Source organism: Equus przewalskii, chromosome 31, assembly GCF_037783145.1.
Source record: "Equus przewalskii isolate Varuska chromosome 31, EquPr2, whole genome shotgun sequence".
Lineage (NCBI taxonomy): Eukaryota > Metazoa > Chordata > Mammalia > Perissodactyla > Equidae > Equus > Equus przewalskii.
In genome coordinates, this window is record NC_091861.1 from 12,628,823 (window position 1) to 12,652,344 (window position 23,522).

Genomic DNA, 23,522 nt, shown 5'->3' on the forward strand with positions numbered 1-23,522 from the left:
ATGCATGAGGGACCCGACACTTTATCGCTGCAAAATTCAACCACACCCAAGAACTGGAAATAAATACAAGTAAGTGTGTCTCTTTCATTATGCCAGGTGGCCTACTGTGGTTTTACTTTGGTGCTCTCTGTAAACACGGAGTAGATGCAGACTAGTCAAGAGACCTGGATCTTTGCTCATGCACAGGTTGGCTGACTTTCAGTAGAGCACGTAGCCTCTCAGGCTATTTGCTCACCTATTGATTTGAGTTAAACTAAGTTATTTCTGTGATCACTCTGAATATAAAAGTCACTGAGTCTGCCTAAAATAGCTTTTTATATGTATTGATCGGGTGTACTGTAGTATATATCTTTAGATGAAGATACTTCTCTTCCTATTATAAACTGTGATTCTGCTGGACATAAATTGATTCATAAATGTGATAGAATTGAAAATTTACAGAAATACAAACAATACAATAATGTATCGTGTTTTCTCTAGTTTCAGTTCGTTTTCTAGATAACAGATTTTTTTCTTTAAATGGCTACCCTCCCACCCCCTGTTAATTTACTTTATAAAGTAACCATAGAATATATTTTCTTATACTTTGAAGAAGCCTACTACATATAAATGCTGAATTATAACTTGAAGAGATTGGTGAATGTAAATGATTACCTGGTTAGCTAATGTGACTTTCATTAAACTTGTGAGTGTAGATGTGTGTGTCCATATATATAGACAAACACTTACGTATGTGGTTGCATGTGCATATGTATTTCCTTTATTTTTAACAGGGTGATTGCTCCTTGTTTTACCAAGCAAATACTTTGAATACATTTGGAAAAGTGAATTTGGATACACATTTTCAGTATCAAATAATTGCAAAGCATAATGCAGGAGCATCTCAATGAAGTTGTATCTTAAAAATTAGAAAGCAGGGGCAGGCCTGATGGCGCACTGGTTAAGTGTGCATGTTCCGCTTTGGCGGCCCGGGGCTTGCCGGTTCGGATCCCGGGTGCGGACATGGCACTGCTTGGCAAGCCATGCTGTGGTAGGCATCCCACATGTAAAGTAGAGGAGGATGGGCACAGATGTTAGCTCAGGGCTAATCTTCCTAAAAAAACAAATTAGAAGGCATAATGCAGTAGTAATATATTTTTTAAATTGAAATTGCATGTGCATTGTGTACATTATTTTAGGTAGAAATTGTTTTTAAGACTATTCTACTTTAAATGGAGTTTTAATTAACCTAGTAATTTTCTTCTCTTTTACTTGTTAGAGGGGGAAACACTTTGTTCTTGAATGCATTTAATTACAAAGGTATTAAGCTTAGGGATTTACGTGAGTGCAGGATTAAGATTGAAGAAGTAAATTCCCTCATAATGATTATGTATATTGTTTATTGCTTCCTACCATGATATACATTGGCCATTACAGAAATATGATTGTAGAATTTGCTACACCAATACCAAAGTGTCTATTAAATTGCAACTTTGCTTTTTTTGTTTGAATGTTGAGTGGATAACTGATTCATTGTCTTCAAAGACTGATAAACTTCTTGTACATAGTTGTATTTTAAACTGGTATTGCTGCTTATAATGCCTAGTCTAAGATGGAAAGGGTAAAAGCTTCATGTTGATTTTCAAAACATTCCTTTCTTTCCTAGTGTTTATCCAACGTACGATTTTGCCTGCCCCATAGTTGACAGCATTGAAGGTGTTACACATGCCCTGAGAACAACAGAATACCATGACAGAGATGAGCAGTTCTATTGGATTATTGAAGCTTTAGGCATAAGAAAGCCATATATTTGGGAATATAGTCGACTAAATCTTAACAACACAGTGCTGTCCAAAAGAAAACTCACGTGGTTTGTCAACGAAGGACTAGTAGATGGATGGTATGTTTACTGTTACCTGTAATTGAAAGGAAGTAAGGACGTGGTGTATCAGTGATTTTTAAACTGCTTTGAGGGATAGGGAGGATGGATGGGAGGAAGTGGAATACGTGGGCCTGGAGAGTTTCTGGTCCTGGTCTTTATTGCATCCAGTAGAAAAGTGGTTGTGACTGTCTGGTCCTTCATAGATCTGGTTACCACTCTCCACACTCTGCTGAGCCTCTGTGGTTTTTCTTTTTGCCCGGGTCTCAGGAAGGCCACAATGCCCTGAGTTAAGGTGAAGACATAAATGGTGTCTGCCTTGGTGGTGAAGACCCACCTTGTGGAGCTCTTGCCCAGAGGATTCAGCACCTAGAAAAAGTTTGAAAATCTCTGTAGCATATTAATAACCTATATGGGATTTCTGTGAGACAGATGAATATAAAAATTAAAGTGATTTTGTAGCCAAGTATCTGTATTATTGAAACCTGTTCAGATGGGTTACCATGTTCATAAGTCTAAGAATGTTTTTTTACCTGAATTAACCAGAATGTGTATACTAATTGATATTGCTTTACATAGTCGTGACATATGTTAAGTATTTGTTGAATAATGTGTATTTTATACTGTTTTACTGTGGAGCTGAATTTGACAAAAGGCAAGTTTATTTTGGGCCCCATACAAAGGATATCATTGCACACTTACTGAAGCTTGCAAATCTTTGCATAATATTAATAACCAACATACGTATTTTTTACAACCCAAAAGGCTTTATAAATTATATTTGTACACTGATAACATGTTACCATCTCTTTTCTGGTTCTTTTGATCATACGTAGAATAGGGACCTTAATGTTTGTTAAATAAAAAGTAAGCATGTTTTAATGTTTGTTCCATATTTGAAGATGTCACCTTTGTGTCTTTTTTCAAATGTGCTTTTATTATTTCTAGTAGTACATGTATTTTACTGAGCAATATTTCACTACCAAGCAGTTTTCCTCTTCTGTGAACTTGAGCTCACTGGTATTGTGATGTATCCAATCAGTATAACTGGCTCTTAGTCCAGATATTTAACAAGCTGTGTATTCAGGCATGTGGTGCTTAATCACGGGAATACGTTCTGAGAAATATGTTGTTAGGCAATTTTGTCGTTGTGAGAACATCATAGAGTGTACTTACTTACACACACCTCCATGTATAGCCTACTACACACCTCAGCTATATGGTACTAGTCAGGTGGGACCACCGTCAGGTATGTGGTCCGTCGTTGACCGAAACATCATTAATGTGGCACATGAGTATAATTTCTTATTCATTAACATATTTTGTATTCTCTTGCATCTACACGTTAAAAAAATCTTGGTGCTTAAAAATTTTCCAGGGATGACCCAAGATTTCCGACGGTTCGTGGTGTCCTTAGAAGAGGGATGACAGTTGAAGGGCTGAAACAGTTTATTGCTGCTCAGGTGAGTTTCCTTTCCAGCTTCTCTGTTTGAATTTTCAAGTGTCTGTTAATATCTCTTTAATCTTAATTATTTCCGTTGTTCTTTCTGTTCCTTGTTTATTCCTTATAATGCAAGGGCAGAATAGTGTTTTAAAAAAGGAGTATGTTTATCATTGTTTGTAATAGTGGAAAATTGAGAATGTCCTAAACTCCTAAGCTAGGTTTGGACAAAGGCAGCTGTAGTTTTTTTACCTAGTGAAGTATATGGCTGTTGACTCTAACTATTCAGGGTAACCATATTAGTTTGTACATACTAAGTTTTATATTCCAGTGGAAGTAAACTTGCAAGTATTTATTGGATTTATTTTTTCTAATATGCTTAAGTTAAAGAAAATATTCTAATTAATACTTCTTGCCCTTTAAGTCATTTATTTATTTTTTTTCTAGGGTTCCTCACGTTCAGTTGTGAATATGGAATGGGACAAAATTTGGGCATTTAACAAAAAGGTACATGTTTTGTTTCTTGGTCCTTTTCTCATGCCTAACTCCTGAATAGTGTATTATGTGTAGAATTCATTAGTGTGCTCATGGTAGGGAAAATTTGTGGAGAGTATTACCATTTTGCAGACTTTCAGGAAAATGGAATGTTTTCCTTTTTTAAACAAATAAAGAGCATTAAGCCTATTAACTATACCAAACAAGTAACAGTGATTAAAACAAACAAACTTGGAGTGATGGGAAATGGTAACAGTTTTTTCCTTAAATTTCTTATGAACACTCTGCATTTCATTTTTCTGCTTTCAAGCTGCGAGCTCTCTGTAAGAAGGTATTACTTAATGCTTTTATTTGCCTTACTTAGCACATAGCTTTTAGCATATTACATGTTATAACTTGAGATGTTATACAGCTTTGAAGCACAATCACATTTATATAAAAGATTTTCTTGTACAAACCCTTTGAACATGCATTATTCCTATTTTTAAAAAACATGTCCTCTGGTTTTCTTAGTGGCAAAGGGAAGATTTGGCTAACTCCATTCTGCTGTTCCCTTGTGCACTGAGAGGACATAAGAGTTTTAAAGTTACATACTTCATTGAGTTGTATTGAAGGTTCATTAGTCATAATTCCTGTGTCTTACTGAATCTAGCTTTTTTCTTAATTGTTTCTTAAATGAAAGTCAAATGAGGAATACTGCATATTGACATTGTTAATTACTAATTGGAAGCAGATGCTTAGACACTATAATAAGGCAAATCATTAAAATGCCATGTTTTAAACTGTGGTTTCTGTGATTGTGTTCTGTACGTTCTTTTTTGGTATTGCTGCTTGATTGTGCTGATGCCTTGCCTCAAAAAATAGTTGCTTGTCTCGCATGTGTCTTGAATTTATTTTATTTAGTCTTTTGTGTTCAGTCAGTTTTTTTGACACATAAAGGAATTATTAATTGGTTCTTTCTGTTGCTGCAGTTACTAATAATAAATACAAGTAGAATTTACAGGCAAAGTTAACATTGGTGTACTTCTCATTAATAATCCAATTTTTAAAGGTTTTAAGTTTTAATAAAGTTGTACATTAGTTTCACATATATGAAAGATTTCACTATCCTCAGAGAATTCTATAGGGTCTGTTAAGATAACAGCATATTCTCATATCTTCTTTCCTTCCATTTTCTCTCCCTAGAAGAATAATTTTCAGCTCTTTTAGATTTATCCATATATCTAAATGAGATAACGTGTACTGCTCCTTCTTGATTTTTTAGTTTTAGGCATTATCAGTTGACTTCCCACAGTGGAAGATGAGGGTTTAGGTCTCTTAACTTTTTCTTATAACTTGTTAGTTTTCTTGTAGTCGATTGTCCCCCTCCCCCTCCAGTTTGTTTAGTTTTCTCATTCTGTCTCAGATTCTCCAAAAGTTGTCAAAATTTCCTACCAAAATGTTCACATACCTCAGTTGTTTTTTCAGTTACATCTTGGAGACATCTCTGCCAGAGCCTTCTGTGCTGCTCTGCTCTGATGTAGATTAGTAGCCTGTTAACTTCTGAAGCACAGCTGTCTTCTCAAGTCAGTCTTTGTCATCATCCTGGGAATTCCTTTTGCTTTTGTTCTGTGATAGATCATCTGGTTCTCAGATCTTCCTTCTCTTTTTATTATCTTCTTTCTTTGCTCTACCGTATCCTTTGGTAGCTCTCTGAGAAGAGAGACCTGGGATGAAGAAGCTTTTTGAGACCACCCTTGTATATGACCTGTTTTTTCACTTTGAAATTTCATAGTGATGTGATGGGATGTGACTCTGTTTTCATCCATATCCATTGGAAGAACCTGTGGCTTCCAGCCTGGAAACCCATTCCTCTAGTTCTGGGACATTTTCTTGAATTCTTTCTTTGTTTTCTACTGTGCTTTCTTCTCTTTGGAACTTGTTTTGAGCAGATGTTGAGCCTCCTGGACTAGTCCTCAAATTTTATTTGCTGTCTTATTTTCCATCTCATCTTTTGGCTCTGCTTTCTGATAGACCTGTTCAACTTTTTCTTCCCACCCACCCTACTATTGAGTTTTTCATTTATACTGTTGTATTTCTAAGATTTCTCTTTGGTTCTCTGAATTTTTCAAAATAACTTCCTGTTCCTGTTTCATGGTTGTAATATTAACATTAATAGTACTTTTTTCTTATAACATCTTTCCTGTAGGCTGTTTATTGTGGTTTTTCTTTCATATTAAAGGCTTTTCTCAGATTACCCTTGATTCTCTGCTCATATTTGTCATGGGGACTAAAAGAGTGGAAGCCCAAAGAGGAAGAGTTGGGCTTGTTCACTGAGCTTCAATATAGGACGATCTGACAATTTAGGATGATAGGCCATTTAGCTGGAGAACCTCCATGTCAGTGACTTTGTATCTTATCTCTTAGTTTAGGTAGTTTTTCCAGAGGAATTTCTTTTTAATCACTTGTCTGAAGTGTGAAGGCCTGACTGCCAGGGTTTTGGAGCCACATGGGGGCAGACTGCTGGGAGCCTTTCCTCTAGTATCTTACATTCACTTAATCCCCTTGTCTCAGTGTGGTATCCTCACCTTCAGCTATTTCTGGTGTCTGCTGGGATCTAGACACCCTCTTTTTCACAGAGTAAATTTCCATTCTTTTGTGGGTGTAGGAGAGAGGCAGTTACCTGGTTGTATGGAGCAGAGAGTGGTTTCCCTATGTTTTTCAGCTTCCAGAATTTTGTTGCTGTTGTTTCCTCTCTTATTCTACTGATTCTTCTGGGTTTGTGCCTTTAAACAAAACCAAGCCCTTCCTGTCTTTTTTAGTGGGGGTGTGGGAGGGAGTGAAAGTACATGAGTGTTTTCCAGTTTGCTTTGTTTATTCTTAAGTCTGTGGGATCTTTAATCATCAAGCACCATCTTAAAAACATAGCACAGTTTAAAATTTTGATTGATAGTAAAAATGAACTCATTCTGATCATGTACCTTTTTGTTTCTATTGCTGGCCTTCATGACATCTCCCTACACTTCCTTCACTTTCCTATTTCCTCTGACCCTTGAGCTACAGATCTCTTATTTATGATTCATGTCACATTCAGTCTCTAATTACTACTTTGTTATTTTGTAGCTTGTTCTTTCTTTCCAAGCTCTGCAAATAAAATTTAAGTGAAGAAGCATCAGTGAACTGAATTTAAGGCCCTGGCATTGTGAAGTAACTATTAAGGACAGAACTAAAACATCATTCTTTGGGCACTCTTCCACTCTTAGTAGCTTAGCATTTTTTTAAAAACATCTTCTGCTAAAAGACAAGGTCATTAGTTCCAGATTAGCTGGAGTTCTTTAATTATATGCTTTTTTAGAGAAAGAGCTTTATTTATAGTGTGTTGTACATGGTGAAGAAAAGAAGGGAGAAAGAGGTGAAGGAGACAGTGAGATGTGGCGTGGTTAACAATCTCAACATCCCCCTGAAAATACTATGATCTTTGTTTTCTTACCCTGACTTTTCATCTTAATAGGAAACTAGTACATAATTTTTCTGTATCATAATTAATTAAATGGAGCATATCTAGTTACATTAAAAAAATCTACCTTGATACTAATAGGAAACATTTCAATAGCTTACTCTGTATTAACCTCGCTAATTTTCTTCTTGGTTGTATGTGAGTGTTAAGATTTAAACTTTTCAGTCAAGGAGGAAGAGTCACAGCTTTAAGGTATGCATTTCAGAGCTATTATTTGCCTCCATCAACCTTTATTTACTGCTTTATTTTAAATATTTGTGTTAGTATTTCAGTGGTATTATAATATAACATTTTTTTCTCAACTCTCGTCCCAGCCATCCCAACTTGCATCTGTCCCCAGCTAATAAATTAAAGCATGTAGAGACTTCTCTCCTTGCCCCTAAATCAGGAAAGTCTTCCTTCAAATGAACAAGTTTTCAGTAAACCCCAATAAATAAAAGTGTAGCTGTTTGGTTAAAGTGTGTTAAGGGGTCTGGAGTCCTGTTCCCTCAGTCCCATGCCTATCCTTCCCCCTCTGCTTGGTGTCTACCAGGGCAACTCCATAGGACTTTTAGGAGTAATTTGAAAACCACTGATCCATAGATTTTTAGAATTATATAATTTTATATAAAAAAGACTTCTTAAATCTTTTAATCCAAGGTTTCCCAAACTTGTCTGATCCTAACCATTCTCTGGAATGCTTGTTAAAAATAGATTTTCAGACTTTACTTCAGACCATTAGAATTGTAAATCCTTTAGGGTTAAGTAGCCTAAAAATCTGTGCTAGCCAATGCCCTAAGTGATTATTATAATTATTCAAGTGTGAGAAAGTCTCTTACTCTTGTTGCCAGTTGAGGAAACTGGGCTATAGTGAACTGAGGTAAGTTTCTCAGGGTGGGTTGTCTGGTTTTAGCTTCTTTAAAGAAATTGTATCTTACTCTCTTATAATATGGAACTGAGTAGTCACAGTTTTTTTGGTCATGCTAGCTTAATTGAAAGAAGGAATCCTTAACTAGGAATGACCTTGAAGCCTCAAGGAAATAAAGAATAAAACAGTCAGTTTAGAGAGAGGCAGGTGCTATTTTAGTACTGGCATGAAATATAGCAGATGAGGAGTAGCAGACAAGGGGAAGTTAAATAGCTTTTCAAACTTTTATGAATGACCCTCTGAGGATGGTTTCTTCTCTGAGTTCATTCAGGATTTCTACAGTATCATTCCTTTCAGAAGCTGAAAAATACTCTCGAAGCAAACAAAAAAACCAACCAAACAATGGCAGCAACAAAAAACCCAATACAAAACAAAACAAACACAGCCACACCACTACTTCCTGCATCCTTCCAATAGGAAGAAAACTTCCATTACTTTACTTAGCCGTTTGACTCTGCATTTGCTTCTGTCTGTAGTTTCCTTCCGTATGCTTTATTTAGTGTCTAAACAGTGCTGTTGTGCTTGGTCATCATGGACAATTTTAAATTGAACAGTGAAATGAGAAAAATACATCAGATCCAGAAGGGGATGCTACTCCTGTTTTCAAGGTAGAGTAGGTTAGAGCATAATGAGTACCACCATTCATTCAGTTAATCTGCAAATATTTATCAATTACCTGTATATGACAGGCCCTTGCTGGGTACTGGGAATGCAGTAGTCCCTATGTGTATAGTATGCAGACCAGTAGAAATATCTTGTTTTCGATCTGTAGAATTGCCTTATTATAGTGACCTAATGCTATTTTGCTTTTGATGGTTATGCGTTACCTAACACTGATTATAGAAGATGATACTAAAATATTGTCTGTGTTCCTTCAAAATGGACTTCTCCAACAATACAAAATTGGATATCAGATTTACTAGTAGATTAATATATAACCCCACGGGATAATTTTTCCTCACCTTCTAATAAGAGAGTTAAAAATTATTTTTAAAATGTTTCCAATATTATGCTTTAACTAAGTAGTTTCTTTTCACTTATCAGCAGTTATTCTTGGGAAGGAACTCTAAAGCCTTCATGTAGTCTTCATTTCTGATTGCTTTTTTTTTTTCCTACTTGACAGTTAGATGTTAGAGAAGGGTTAGCAGGTAAACCAAAAAATTAGTAAATGCAGTAACAAAGAAAGCCAGTTACTATTCCTGTGCTATTATTTAATTTATTTAAGAAGTTTAAAAAAAATATCTAAATGTTTTGACACGAAGATGCGTTTGTTGCAGGTTATTGACCCAGTGGCTCCTCGGTATGTTGCATTACTGAAGAAAGAAGTGGTCCTGGTCAACGTCCCTGAAGCTCAGGAGGAGATGAAAGAAGTAGCCAAGCACCCAAAGGTTGCCCTGCAGTTTCACCAGTCTTATTCTTTCTATTAAAAGGAGGAACAGGATAAGAAAGGGGAAAGTGTGCTTTGGTGGCAATAGAATGCTTTTGTGATCATTTTCTACTCAACGTTATTTGTCAGATTTTGGTACTGATCAAAGTAAATATTTTTGTGGATTTCTTGCTGAAGAAATTTGTTTTAGTAATAATTCACAGCATTATTACACTGTACACTCAGCTACTGCCTATTTTTTGTTCTGTAGAGATAGAGAATTTGTCTCTTGCTGGAGTCATTTTGAAGGAGGAGATATTATAATTCATGCTCTTTTCTTTATATGGAAGCTGAGGTGCATTCTCTGTTAACTAAGTTATTTGCTAACTGTTTCCTTTGTCTTTAAGCCAGAACATTAGACCCAGTAACACTGAATCACAGCTTGAGTCCAGAGTCTATCACACTGCTGTTTGCTTTGTTTTAGAAAATATCAGCGAAGTGCAAATGCTATGTGTCCGTCTAAATTCAGAATATAAATCTTAAATACAGGAGCAAGAAGTTCCTCTTAGTTAAGCTATGATTTTCCTCTAGGTTAGTCATGACTGCTTGGTTGACAGTCTTGAAGCAGAGATAGGTCCTTTTATTCCAGCTTTGTGAGTTGTCTGTAAATATATTCATTATATAGCGAAGATTATGTTCATAGACTAGCTCACTCACATATTTCTAGTCTAATATACTCAAACCTTATTCATAACTATGATATGGACATGGACTTACATTTAAGATAATATGTATCAAGAAGAGCTATAAATATTCTAAGTTGTAGCTTTTTGTGATTGCTTGTCTATGTATGACCGTATCTATTTTTTAATTTCAAAGATTTGAATTCTTTTAAGGGGAACCCTAATAAGATTTGGGATGTGTGTGTGTGTGTGTGTGTGTGTGTGTGTGATTGATTTGGCTTTGCCTTTATCTTACATCTGACTGGTTCAACCAGGTGACTGGTGGTGTCTGATGTATCATATCACCCACTACAGTCAGCTTAAATGTGAAGCTTTCTGAATGGTTTAAAATTTGAATGGTGAGAATAAAACTTTTTAAGGGTGCTTATTTATTAAAATGACAGTGTGGTCACATAGCTTAGTTAATAGTTAAAGAATAATAAGTAATAATAAGTAATAGTTAAAGAAATAATTGATTAGGAAACACTTTAAATGATGACTGGATTACTCAATTTGATCTGTGGAATTTTCCTTATTTCCCTCACAAAATGTCCTTCTATATTTAGCCTTGTCAGTATTCTATTCTGAGCCTAGTGTAATATAAGTTGTTATACTCATTTTTCTCACATGCATTGGTGCATTCATTGAATGATTATTAAGCATATGCTGTTTAACATTTATTTCAAAGGATCGCCTTAGGCTTTTTCTTTTGAATTCTGAAAACAAAATTGAAACACAAACTGAAATTTAACAAATACAGCATTCTTTTTATTCCCAGATCTTTTTCTTCTTCATATAATACATACTGAAAAGGCAGAAAATTTATGCATATGTAATAGTGTATTTAAAATTTGTCTTCTAAAATAAGAAAGGTCCAAAATTTCCTGCTGAGGTGACATTTGTTTTAGAATGTTCTGCAGCGACTGATCAGGAATGACTTTATTTTCTCTGTTGCAAAAGCAATGAGAATCTGGGGATAGCAAAGTAGATTCTGGTTGGAGGGACACTAAGTGACAAATACTACTGTCTTAACTCTGAAAACAAAGAATGATTGTTTTAGGCTGGAGGTAATCTCTGGGGCAGGCCGCCTCATCTAACTCCATTAGCATTTTTGGTCAAGTGGCTGACCCAGTGTCACAGAGCTGGGATTTAAACCAACACAGGTAACTTTTTGGTTAAAAAATAAAATGAGTGAATGTATAAATTTGCATACTGGGTTCAATAAGTTGTTGTTTCAACCAACACTCTCCTTTTTATTATCAATCAGAATCCTGATGTTGGCTTGAAGCCTGTGTGGTATAGTCCTAAAGTTTTCATTGAAGGTGCTGATGCAGAGACGTTGTCAGAGGGTGAGATGGTTACATTTATAAATTGGGGCAACATCAACATTACTAAAATACACAGGTAAGAACTTTTTGTTTGCTTTCAAGTAAATAGGGAAGAAAGGTCTTCTATGTTTATTCATTTATGAAAAATTACCTAATTTGGAGCCACTCATGTTGCTGACTGGTAAATCTGCCCAGGCGTAGATACTGCAAATTCTGGACACATATTAAAATTTTCTTCCATATATGTTCCTGTTTATTAATAGGATATCAGGATATCTTTTGCTTGCAATGTTGAAAATTACTGCATCAAGATATAAAAATAGTGCTAATGCTTTAGGTCTCCTTTTCATCATCTAATTCTCATTGTACAGTTGCCTGGTAGAGAGAGCCTTTGGACAGAATTGTATATATAACATACTTTTTATCCTAAAATCTACTTTAAGATTGCTTCATGATGCATATGAACTTTCCAGTTATTATAGTGAGCTACACTTAGCAATTTGTTGTTAAGGTTACACAAATAGAATATAGTATACCAAGGTTAACTTATGTAAACTCTGAAATCTTAACTGTCCTGTCATTACATATGATTTCAAGTAATTGTTAAATGTTTTAAAATACAGTTTTTTAGATTTCTAATGCTTCCTGTAGGTGACTTTAAAATTTGTAAACATGTTCATGTTCTTCATCAGATATATGTAGATCTGTTCTCCAGTAGATTACTAATATCTTGATAACGGGTTATATTTTATTTATCTCTTAACTGTTATATGTCTGGCATATATTGGAAGCTCAAGTAAATGTTTGATTTCAAATTTTTTCAAAGAAAATTCCCTATCCATTTATTACAGATAGAGAATAAAGTAATGCATTTATGACAGTTATGGTTTATTTTCTTTAAACAGTTTTCAATCTTATGTCTAGAAATGCAGATGGAAAAATTGTATCTCTTGATGCAAAATTGAATTTGGAGAACAAAGACTACAAGAAAACCACTAAGATCACTTGGCTTGCAGAGACTGCACGTGCTCTTCCTGTTCCAGCCGTCTGCGTCACTTATGAACACTTGATCACAAAGCCAGTGCTGGGAAAAGATGAGGACTTTAAGCAGTATGTCAACAAGAACAGTAAGGTAGCCTCCTAAAAGAAACCGTGTGTCATCTTTCCCTGTTATGTAAACTTTTCCTTAGAATTTTTAAAATTAGTTTTAAGTATTTGGTTTCTCAAATAAAATGGAAAAGATTTTCTAGAATTTTGTTAAAATAAAAAGATGTAGAAGAGTAATGTTTCCATTTTACAGATGATAGAAACTGAGGCACTGTGAGGTTAAGTAAGGTGCCTGAGGACAGACACTAAATGGTAGAGCTGGGATTCAACCGCAGGCATCTTGGCTCGAGAGCCCTCGTGCTTCAGTGCTGTGCCAGCCTGCCTGTCAGCTGGGTCTGCTTGCATTGTAGCTTGCGTTTGTGGTGGGAAACGTACTTATACCTGCAAGGACACCAGTCAAGTTAGTTAAAAGATTTCCTGAAGCCTGTCAGTTTATAGATGTTAACTTTTTAAAATGCAATAAATCTGTTATTTATTTTAATGCTTCACTGTTTGACTGTGTGTGCTTAAGGAGTAAAGTTTTTAACATGTCTGTTTAGAATGGGAATATTCCAGCTACTGGAAAAACCACTTGCACTTTATAGTTGGTTTTAGTGCTCTGATTTTTAAGAAAGCGTATTTTGGTCTTATGTCATCTTTACAGCATGAAGAACTAATGCTGGGGGATCCCTGCCTTAAGGATTTGAAAAAAGGAGATATTATACAACTCCAGAGAAGAGGGTTCTTCATATGTGACCAACCTTATGAACCTGTTAGGTAAGTAAATGTAACTGAACATTTAAATGAAAATACTTAAAGTTCTTATAGTAAATAATATTTTAAAAATCGAATTTCTGGGGCTGGCCCCATGGCATATTGGTTAAGTTAGGCACACTCCACTTCAGTGGCCTGGGTTCACAGGTTCAGATCCTGGGCACAGATCTACACCACTCATCAGCCATGCTGTGGTGGCGACCCACATATAAAGTAGAGAAAGATTGGCACAGATGTTAGCTCAGGGCTAATCTTTGTCAAAGAAAGAAAGAGGGAGATTGGCAACAGATGTTAGCTCAGGGCAAATCTTGCTAAGCAGAAAAAAAAATTGAACTTCCACTAAAAGACTGTACCTGACAATTCTCTGTTCAGTTTGATTTGTTCTTTTATATTTAATATTTCAGACTCTATTGTAACAAATGATAACTTTGAAACAGTGTGATACGAACAAGTTACTCATTTCTAAAACTACACCATCTTATAAATCATTTTCATGTAGTCCAATTATAAAGAAAAAGTTTTAATATATCTTTGGGTGAAAATTATTACTATTACCTATTTCTTTATAGTGTATTTTCATTAGATATATTGTAGAATATAAATAGTGCAGGAGGTACATTTGGAGAATATAAATGCTTATTTTTGTTAAACCATGAACTAATAAAATTATTAGGAGAACTTTCAGTCTCTAAATTTTTGTCTATGTTCCTTTTGGTTTTCTTTTTGTCTCTGCTCCTTTTTCATTGTGCCTCTTTAACTGTGTGATCAGACCTGTCTCTTGAGCTCCAGACTTGTGAATCTAATGCTTTTTAGACGTCTCTGAGTAGATATCTTTTAAGTACCTCAAACTTAATATCTTCATAATTCTAAGATTCTAGGTACTATCTCTGATTTGTTCTTCTCCTTTGTCCCCATTCTACTTAGTAAGTTTTGCTGTTGGTGCTGCCTGTCTAGTCCATCTCAGTGCATCCACTGCTCTCCCTTATTTCAGGCCCTTACCATTTCTTTCTTGTTTGCCAAGACACTTTCTAAGGTAGTCTCTTGTGTCTCCAGTTTTGCCCGTTTCTAATCCACTTTTTGTGTGGCCACTGGTCTAAAAATTTCAAAGTAACAGTTTTATCACATTTCCCCCCTGCTTAAAAATTCTTGTTAGCTTCAGAGTAAAATCTAAACTCCTTAGTTTGATATGCAAGCTTTTTCATATTATGGCTTCTCTACCCACCTGAGGCATATCTCTTGCAGTTTACCTCTCCCTATCTCTTCTGTTCAAGATACTGGACTGCTTGGGGCTTTCTAAAGGCACCAATGCCTTCAAGCCTCTTGCCTTTTCTTGAAATGGCCCTGCTTCTTTTTTCTCATCTGGTAACCTTTCAAATGTTACTTTCTCCACAGCTTTTCTTGTGTTCCTCTAGTCTGGATAGACACTCAACCTGTATGTCCCCATACCATCTGGCACTTTCTTCTTTTGAATATATATCACACATTGTTGAATCTGTCTGTTTTTTTTCTACCACTGGAATTCTTCAGGGACAGATAGTTTTTTCTTATTCATCTTAGTATCACATTGCCACAGGCACACAACCTAGTGCCTGGTACTTACTACGCTTTCATTTAAATAGTTAGCGATGATGGTGGTAGTGGTAGTGGTACCACCAACTAGAGTAATGCCCTGAAAAGAATAAATTCTTAATTTATTCTAAAAAAAGTTGTTGAACTTTTCAGCAAATAGTGCTGGATCAACTGGAGAGCCACATGCAAAAGAGTGAACTTGGACCCCTAAGGCATAACATATATAAAAATTAACTCAAATGTGGATCAAAGACCTAAATGTAAGAGCTAAAACTATAAATCTCTTAGAGGAAAACTTAAGTATAAATCTTTGTAAACTTATCAATGCTTTCTTAAATATAACACACGAGGCAGAAAAAATCAGAGAAAATATACATAAATCGGACTGTATCAAAATTTAAGAATTTTGTGCTTCAAAGGATGCCATCAAGGAAGTGAAAAGACAACCCACAGAATGGGAGAAAAATATTTGAACATTGTCTGATAAAGGACTTGTAGCCAGATAAAGAATTCATATAACTCAGTGATAAAAAGACAAGTCAGTTAAAAATGGACAAAGGATTTGAATAGACATTTCTCTAGAGCAGATATACAAATGGTCAATAAGCACATGAAAAGATGCTCAACATCAGTAGTTATTAGGGAAATGCAAATCAAGACCACAACGAGATATCACTCTGTACCCACTAGGATGGCTATAATCAAAAAGACAGACAATATCAAGTGTAGAGGATGTGGAGAAATCGGAATTCCCATTTATTGCTGATAGGGTTCTAAAATGATGCAGTCACTTTCCAAGACAGTGTGGCAATTCCTCAAAAAGTTTATGTTTATTGACTCAGTAATTACTCTTCTTTATACATACCCAAGAAAAATAATACGTTCATACAAAAACTTGTACATGAATGGTCTCAGCAACATTGTTCATAATAGCTGAAAGGTACAGACAACCCAAATGTCCATCAGCTGTGATGAGTGGATAAACAAAATGTGGTATATCCATACAAGGGAACATTATTGAGTCAAAAAAAGACAAGTACTGACTCATGCTACAACATGCGTGAACCTTGTAAACATTACACTAAGTGAAAGAAACTAGTCAGAACAGACTGCATAGACAAATCCATAGAAACAAAGTTAGGTTAGTGGTTGCCAGGGTCTAGATGAATGGGCGACTGGGATGTGATAGATAAAGGATACCAAGTTTCTTTTTGGGGTGATGTAGATATTCCAGAATTAGATAATGGTGATGGTCGCACAGTTTTATATAACCATTGAATTGTGTACTTTCAAAGGATGAATTTATCTCAATAAAGCTATTATTAAAAAGTATTGAAGAGTTGTATAGGATCCTATTGTTGCTGAATTCTTTCTCTTTTTATTTTTACTTTGTGGCTTTTACCACAAAATTTGAAGAAATCCTTTGCTTATGAATGCTCTCGGGGCAGTGGATTTTGCTAATTACAGTACCCTTTAGAATTGAGAAATTTTTGTAAAATAAATGTTTTACAGAGATTCTTCTGTTTATAAACAGATTAGGTGTGGTATATAGATGCATTTCCTGTAAGTCAAGAGTGAGACCATTGGCATCATAATGCTGTGTCTGGTGGCAGGCAGAGTAGATGTACTTTTGTCCTGTTGTTAGCATGTTCTTATCTATAGAAGTTCATAAATTGAAAGTTTATAATAAGCACTGTCAATTTTTATTTATGTATTTCTTGTCTTTAAACTATTCTGAAGAGCCTCTGATTTGAATAATAAAGGAAAGAACTGTTTGTTTATAGTTTAAAAAGTGTTAACACAGTGCCATTGAATTAATCTAGGAATTAAATTTCATTACTGTCAGATTATTTTGTTCAAATAAACTTTTCTGGCCCTTCATTTTCATTTTAGCCCATATAGTTGCAGAGAAGCCCCATGTGTTTTGATATTCATTCCTGATGGGCATACAAAGGAAATGCCAACATCTGGGTCAAAGGAAAAGACCAAGGTAGAAGCAACAAAAAATGAGGTAAATGTTGACTTTTATGGATATGTCTCTAATCAGTGATGCTTCTATCCTAGGGTCTAAATCTATGTCTTTTCAAATGGTGGTGGTTCTTACTGTTGACTGAAGAAGATGGTAGTTCTTTCTTTTGGGGGTTTTGTTGTTATTCTTTCATGTAAGTTTTCAAAACACCTTGCAAAACAAGATTTTTAGGATTTAATTTTATTATGTGAAAAAGAAGGGAGAAAGACTAGATTAAAAGAATGTTCTTAGAAAAAAATTTTTTTTCCTAATAGAGGTGCAGTAGATCCTTTTTAATAGTCTGTCTGCTTTAGTCAGGAGCATTGTGTAGGGCTGAGGAGTATGTTGAGGACCACCTATTCTTAGCTATTCATCTTATGAAAAGAAAAAAAAAGCCTTGCCCAAGGTAACAAAAGTTGTCATTGACAGAGTCAGGACAGTGACCTGATTTTTTTGCCCCCTGTCCATACTTTTCTGTCAATCTCCAGTGCCTCTGGGAGAACTCCTGACAGTCATTGAGGTTCGAAAAAGAGAAAAAGGACGGGCACTGCTATGATAGGAAACTGTCTGACTTACCTTTTTGTATTCATTTTATGTCTTGGAGGTAATGCTTAATCTCTCTCTGTAAGAATGAGTTAGGAATCTGCCTGACAGTCAAGGTTGGGAGGGACGTTCCAGATGGAGATACAGCTTCTGTCCTCACCACACAGGATGTGGATTTGAAGGTGGTGTCATGTCTAGAGAACTAAGGGGTTTATTGTATAGGTCAGAGGTCCTCAGACTTTTTCAGTTCATAATGCCCTTTGTGTCTCAGTAATTTTTTCATGGCACCTCTAGGTTAAATGAAATTCCTAGCAATTTTCTTTATTAAGTAAAGTTCAAACAACAAGATATTTATATTCCAGTAACTTTAGTAGTCATTTGAAAAAAATAATACACATAAAAGAAAAGAAACTTAAATTTTATTCTTAAAATACTTTGCTCTCAAATGTTAAATATTTTTATTTCATTCTTAAAGTGATATACAAATTGAAAGTAAAAAATAATACTTTTATTTCTTTCTTAAACCTTGGAGATATGACTCTATTGGTCGAAGCAGTCATAAGCTTGCCCACATTCAAGAGGAGGGGACATAGACCCCACCTCTTGATGGGAGGAGCATCAGAAAGTTTGTAGCTATGCTTTGAAACTTGCACAAGTCCTACTAGCAATTCAAGTACATACAGTTGACTGGCATTTGTACCCAACATTGCAGTCAGCCATTGTTTGCAGCCTTAAACCTTAAGGCTAATGCTCTCTCCTTTGATGTAGGTCTTTGAGAGTATTTGCTTCCAATAGAGACCAATATTATCAAAATTAAAGTCTGATGCACAGCGTACCTGGTCTTTTTTTTCTTAAAGCACAAGAGGATATGTCTTTGAAACTTTTTCATCTGCACTCTCACCTTCATTAGATGGCTTAATGTTATGGGAAACAGTGTTTTTAAAGTATCCCCTGCCCTAAAGGAAGGCACTGTTGCGGGATTTTTAGCGTTTCCTTGAGATTGTCATGCATTTCTAAAGCTTTCTCTTTATTTGTGAGAAAGCTTTTTTCTGTATACTTCTTTATTTGACGTGAAACATTAACACAGGGAGAAATCACACCATGAATAAATCAGTTCATGTTACCAGAAATAAGTGTAGCAGAGCAGAGTGTGTATATTTTTGATACAGAGTAGCTCCCTTTATTGTATTTTCCCCTTACCCATGTAATATGCATTTATACCTGCATATTAGCATTTATTATTATATATACACACATTATATATATGTGTGTGTGTGTGTGTATGTATAAATATATATGTAAAACACCTCACCAAAAAATACTGTAAATTATGAGTGATTTAAGGAATTTTGGGAAAGTAATTTTGAGTATATGTGGTTTTTGACTTTCATGCTGACTTCAGGACCTAACCCCCATGTAAAATGCAACTCTGATATAGCTTGAGGTGCCTCTTAACTATCCAGGTAAGATGTCTTAAAGACCATTCAGAATGCTGGGTCAGACAGAGTTCTGGAGTAGAGATGAAACATTTTGGAGTTTAATACACGTGACTCCATAAATATGGATGAAATTATCCTGAAAAATTAAGTAGAGGACCATTAAAGAAAAAAGTATGATATGAGCTGGGTTTTACATTTGGAAGGGTTTCAGGAGGGAGGAAAGCATTCTAGGCAGAAGGAAAGCATGACATAGAATAAAAATAGTAGTTATTTACTATCCAGAGGTCATTTTAGTGAACATATTTCTGGATTTGTTGCATTTACCTGTATACAACCATATGCCTATAAACATACAATTTTACACATGGAATTGTTCCACAGTAGTGAGTTAAGATTGTATCACAGTATTTGCCTTGCCAAAAATCTAGATATATCTCATCTTTTAATAAATTATTATTAATAATAGTACCTAACTCTTACTGATAGGCACTTTTTCTCAGCCTTTGTAACCAAAAGCATTACATAGATTTATTACCTGTTGTTTTCCCATCAACCTAATGGCTTCAGTACAGTTATTTTTCTTGTTTTATGGTTAAAAAACAGAAACAGATTAAGTAACTAATTCAAGGTTGCACAGCCAGTATGTGGTGGAGCAGTGATTTATTCTCAGATCTGATCGATGTGTCATAATTTCTTTAGTCGCCTGATTGTAAAGATTTAGGTTATTTTCCATTTTTTGTTATGATAAAAATGCTCCAGTATATATCCATGTACCTCTACCTTTATTTACTTTTGTCATTTTTTGTTAGGATAAATTTGTAGAAATGAGATTATTCATTTAAATGTTTTAAAAAATTAGTTTTCAAATTTTATTCTTACTTTGAAACCTTATAAACAATCAGCTTCATATAATTTTGTAGGAGGACATTTAACATAAATTAATTACTTTTGGTTTTCTGCCTCTATAGACAACTACTCCTCTTAAGGAAAGACCAGCTCCTTCTTTGAATAATACGTGTGCTACATCTGAGGATTCCTTGGTCCTTTACAACAAAGTGGCTGCTCAAGGGGATGTGGTTCGTGAGTTAAAAGCCAAGAAAGCAGCAAAGGAAGATGTAGACGCAGCTGTAAAACAGCTTTTGGCTTTGAAAGCTGAGTATAAGGAGAAAACTGGCCAGGAATATAAACCTGGAAATCCTCCTGCTGCGGTAGTACAGAATGTTTCTTCTAAATCATCAGCAACTGTTCTGGAAAGTAAAGCTCTGTATGATGAAGTTGCTGTGCAAGGGGAGGTGGTTCGTAAACTGAAAGCTGAAAAAGCGCCTAAGGTCAGTATGCTGGAACAAGTCAGACAGCACTGTAAGGAAGCGCATGAATTCAAACTGCTTGGGGTCATCTCATCTCCTTATAAGACACATTGTGGACTGTCTACCTGAATATTTTGACATTAAAATCAACTTTTACTGATACCTGCTATGTGCCAAGTTCTGGAAATATTAATAAGCAGCAGCTCACCATCTAGTGGCGGGGAGGGGGCTGGGGAGGAAACATACACACTGACTGTGATCCTGTGTGATGTGTATAAATTGCTCTCAGAAATGGTGGTGGTATAAGTGCCAGGGAAGGAGGAAACAATATATAAAGGATGTTTAAAACAGTCCTGAAGTAGAAGAAGCCCTTTACGGGTGAACAAAGTTCAGAGGAAAGTACTCTTAAGTGTAGATCCGTGATTCTCAAGCTTGATTGTCTATCAGAATTACTGGTGTGCTTGCTAAAACACCGATTGCTGGGCCCCACCTCTTAAGTTTCTGCTTCAGTAAGTCCAGAGTATGCAGAGTATGCATTTGTAAAAAGTTGTCCATGTGATGCTGCTGCACCAGGACCATGCTTTGAGAACCACTGCTGTAGAAGATAGCACCACAAAGGCAGAGAGGTATGAAGGTTCAAGTTGTATTTAGGGAATAATTGGTTGTCAAGAGGTTTTTGACCAGTGGCTGTTTCAGATTCTTTCAGATTTTTGACTGAAGTATAAATTTTATTCATTTTACCTTTAGGCAAACATAAGGTTACCCGAGTGGGTGGAAGCACTGAGTGTGGAACGGGATTGCTTGCTATAAGTCAGAGACAAAAGGAATGGCATCTGTGATAGAGAAAGATTGTGTTTCAGAATGAAGATCTATAGTTTTGTTCAAACAGTAGCATAGTTCTAAAATGTGATCAAATAAATAGTGCCATAACTGGGTATAATTCAGTCCCTGGTAAGCTACCCAAAACTGTAGATAGAATCTGGGCTGTGGCATGAACACAGGCGTGTGGTGAACGACGGGCTTGACTTATGTGGCTGGAGGAGATGTTCTAAGATGTTCTCAGGGATCTGTTGTCTCATCAGTGTCCTGGGCTTTGGTTGGAGAATGGTTGAGTAACTTGAGGTTGTAAGTTCCTCACCTCATTAACAAGTAGCTAGACATCTGACTGGAAACCCTGCCCCCTAAGATACTTTCATTCATGGACATTTGGCCTCGGCCGAGGAGAGAAGAGGCTTTGGGGAGATCTTAGGGTTTTGTTCAGAAGTTGATATTTTTCTCTCTCTCCATTGTGAAGTAGGAGAGATCTTTTCTCTTTAGTCAGCCCATTGAAGTCCTGCAGAGCTCCGATGATCCCAAACAGCTTTGCTTAAAGGAATAAAGGCTGCTAGATGTATGGGTTTAGGATATAAATCCTTGATATTTCCTACCCTCTGGTAAGGTTAGGAGCGTTTTGCACTCTGTGTATGTCGGACACTAACTGTGGACCCCTTTCTAGATGTAAGTTGAGAGGAAAGGCTTTGGTCTTTAAACTGCTTCGTTCTTTGTAGAGTACGTTGAGATTCTGTGCTGATTCTTGGTCGGGTAGTTGTGTGGGGTAGTAACAGCAGCAACCATTACACTTAGAGCAACAGCCAACTACATCTCCCATCCTGTTGGGTTAGTGAATTGCCACATGCTTCCCTGAAATTGCACTGTCGAGGTTGTAGAAAGTCAGCCTATGGGTACAAAATCTAAATTTCTTTGGTAATTAGGCAGGTACTTTTACTAGATGCTTTTTGGTAATGATAAATGTGATATTGAAATGAATCTGACTTCAGTTTACTTTAACCTACATTTATTGAATGCCTACGATGTATCATATCTATGTTTCAAAATGTTGCTTGTATTTTTTCTTTAAATACTAACAATAGTAAACAGTGCTCTCTTCTGTTCTAGAGAATGTTATTTAGACTACATCTGGCTCTGCGTACTCTACACTGTTGCTCTTTTTACATTTAACCCTCACAACAGCCATGATCAATAGTATTCTTTTTTAAATTGTTGGTTTTAGTAACCAGTGAGAAACTGAATATGAAAGTAACTTCCTGAAGTTTGCAAAGCCTGGATTCCAATTTTGAGTGAATTCCAATTCATTTCCCATTAGAGGTGGTAGTAGTGGGACATTGCATTGTAAGCACCAGAGAGTTATGGTTTTACTGGTTTATTACTATTAAGCAAGTCTGTGCTTGTTTAACATTAATAATTTGTCTAAGCCTCTTAATCATTCCATTTCCTACAAAAGTAGTTCTTTTACTACGTGTTCTTTAATGGTAAGGAAGGTGACCAGCTAAGGTTTTATAGTTACAGGTTTCAATTAGGTTTTTATTTCTTTATTTGTTTCTTTTTCCCCCTTTTCTGCTTCCGGATTAGATAGGTGATTCTGTGCAAGAACTTTTAGGCATAAAGGTGAGGGTAAGCAAAAGGTGGGCAAAGGAATAAAATTCTTGAAGTCGCCCTTCAGTTTGCCCTTCAAGTCCACCGTCGTCTCCTCTTCCATTTGTCCTGCTCAGTGAGTTGCTGCATTAAAGCAGTGGATCCAGCAGATATAGTGTGAGGTGCAGATCCGAGAATACACCAAAGATACGATAATTCTGAATGCCGAGTTGCTTTAAAAGTTAAAGTCACTTTTCAAATTTTAAATATTAACTTTTAAAGTCCTAAAGTTATAGGTTCAAAAAATAAAATTTTGATTTTGAACAGATTTCAGTGGTTTGAAATCTCAATCAATGCAATGTTTTGAACATAAAATGATTGTACTGCTTGAAATGAGAGTCAAAAAATGGTAAGTTAAAGGCTTTATGGAATACTGGTGACATTTTCAGCTCTAGAACTGGGTTCGGCAAACTGTGGTGTGCATCTGTGTTTTGTAAGTGATATTTATTAAAGCAGTCACAGTAAACTAACTAAAGTTTACTATTGTCTAAGGCTGTTTTTATGATACAGTTGCAGAATTGAGTAGTTGCAACAGAGACTCAGAAAGCCTAGAATATTTACTATCTGGCCCTGGCCCTTTATTGAAAAAGTTTGTTGACCCCCTTCCCTAGAGGAGAGAGTTTTGAGAACCTTTACGGTTAATAATTTTTTATAAATGGCAGCAAAATCAAGTGATTATTACATTAAATAAAAATTATTATTATTTCATCT

At 35.7% G+C, this 23,522-nt stretch overlaps 1 protein-coding gene across 4 annotated transcripts in view; it reads left to right on the top strand.

Annotated features, from left to right (window-relative positions):
* Window positions 1-23,522, top strand: part of EPRS1 (glutamyl-prolyl-tRNA synthetase 1) — a 71,822-nt gene that overhangs the window by 19,425 nt on the left and 28,875 nt on the right. For 2 of the 4 annotated variants that reach the window (XM_070602049.1, XM_070602048.1), the window contains exons 9-19: window positions 1-69; window positions 1,646-1,879; window positions 3,237-3,321; window positions 3,747-3,806; window positions 4,105-4,125; window positions 9,475-9,585; window positions 11,553-11,689; window positions 12,538-12,745; window positions 13,364-13,476; window positions 16,936-17,053; window positions 20,001-20,360. The exon at window positions 1-69 is cut by the window's left edge and continues 103 nt beyond it. In XM_070602049.1, coding sequence (XP_070458150.1) covers window positions 1-69; window positions 1,646-1,879; window positions 3,237-3,321; window positions 3,747-3,806; window positions 4,105-4,125; window positions 9,475-9,585; window positions 11,553-11,689; window positions 12,538-12,745; window positions 13,364-13,476; window positions 16,936-17,053; window positions 20,001-20,360 — 1,516 coding nt within the window. The remainder of the gene's footprint in view (window positions 70-1,645; window positions 1,880-3,236; window positions 3,322-3,746; window positions 3,807-4,104; window positions 4,126-9,474; window positions 9,586-11,552; window positions 11,690-12,537; window positions 12,746-13,363; window positions 13,477-16,935; window positions 17,054-20,000; window positions 20,361-23,522) is intronic. The other 2 variants (XM_070602050.1, XM_008542834.2) reach the window with 1 other exon arrangement.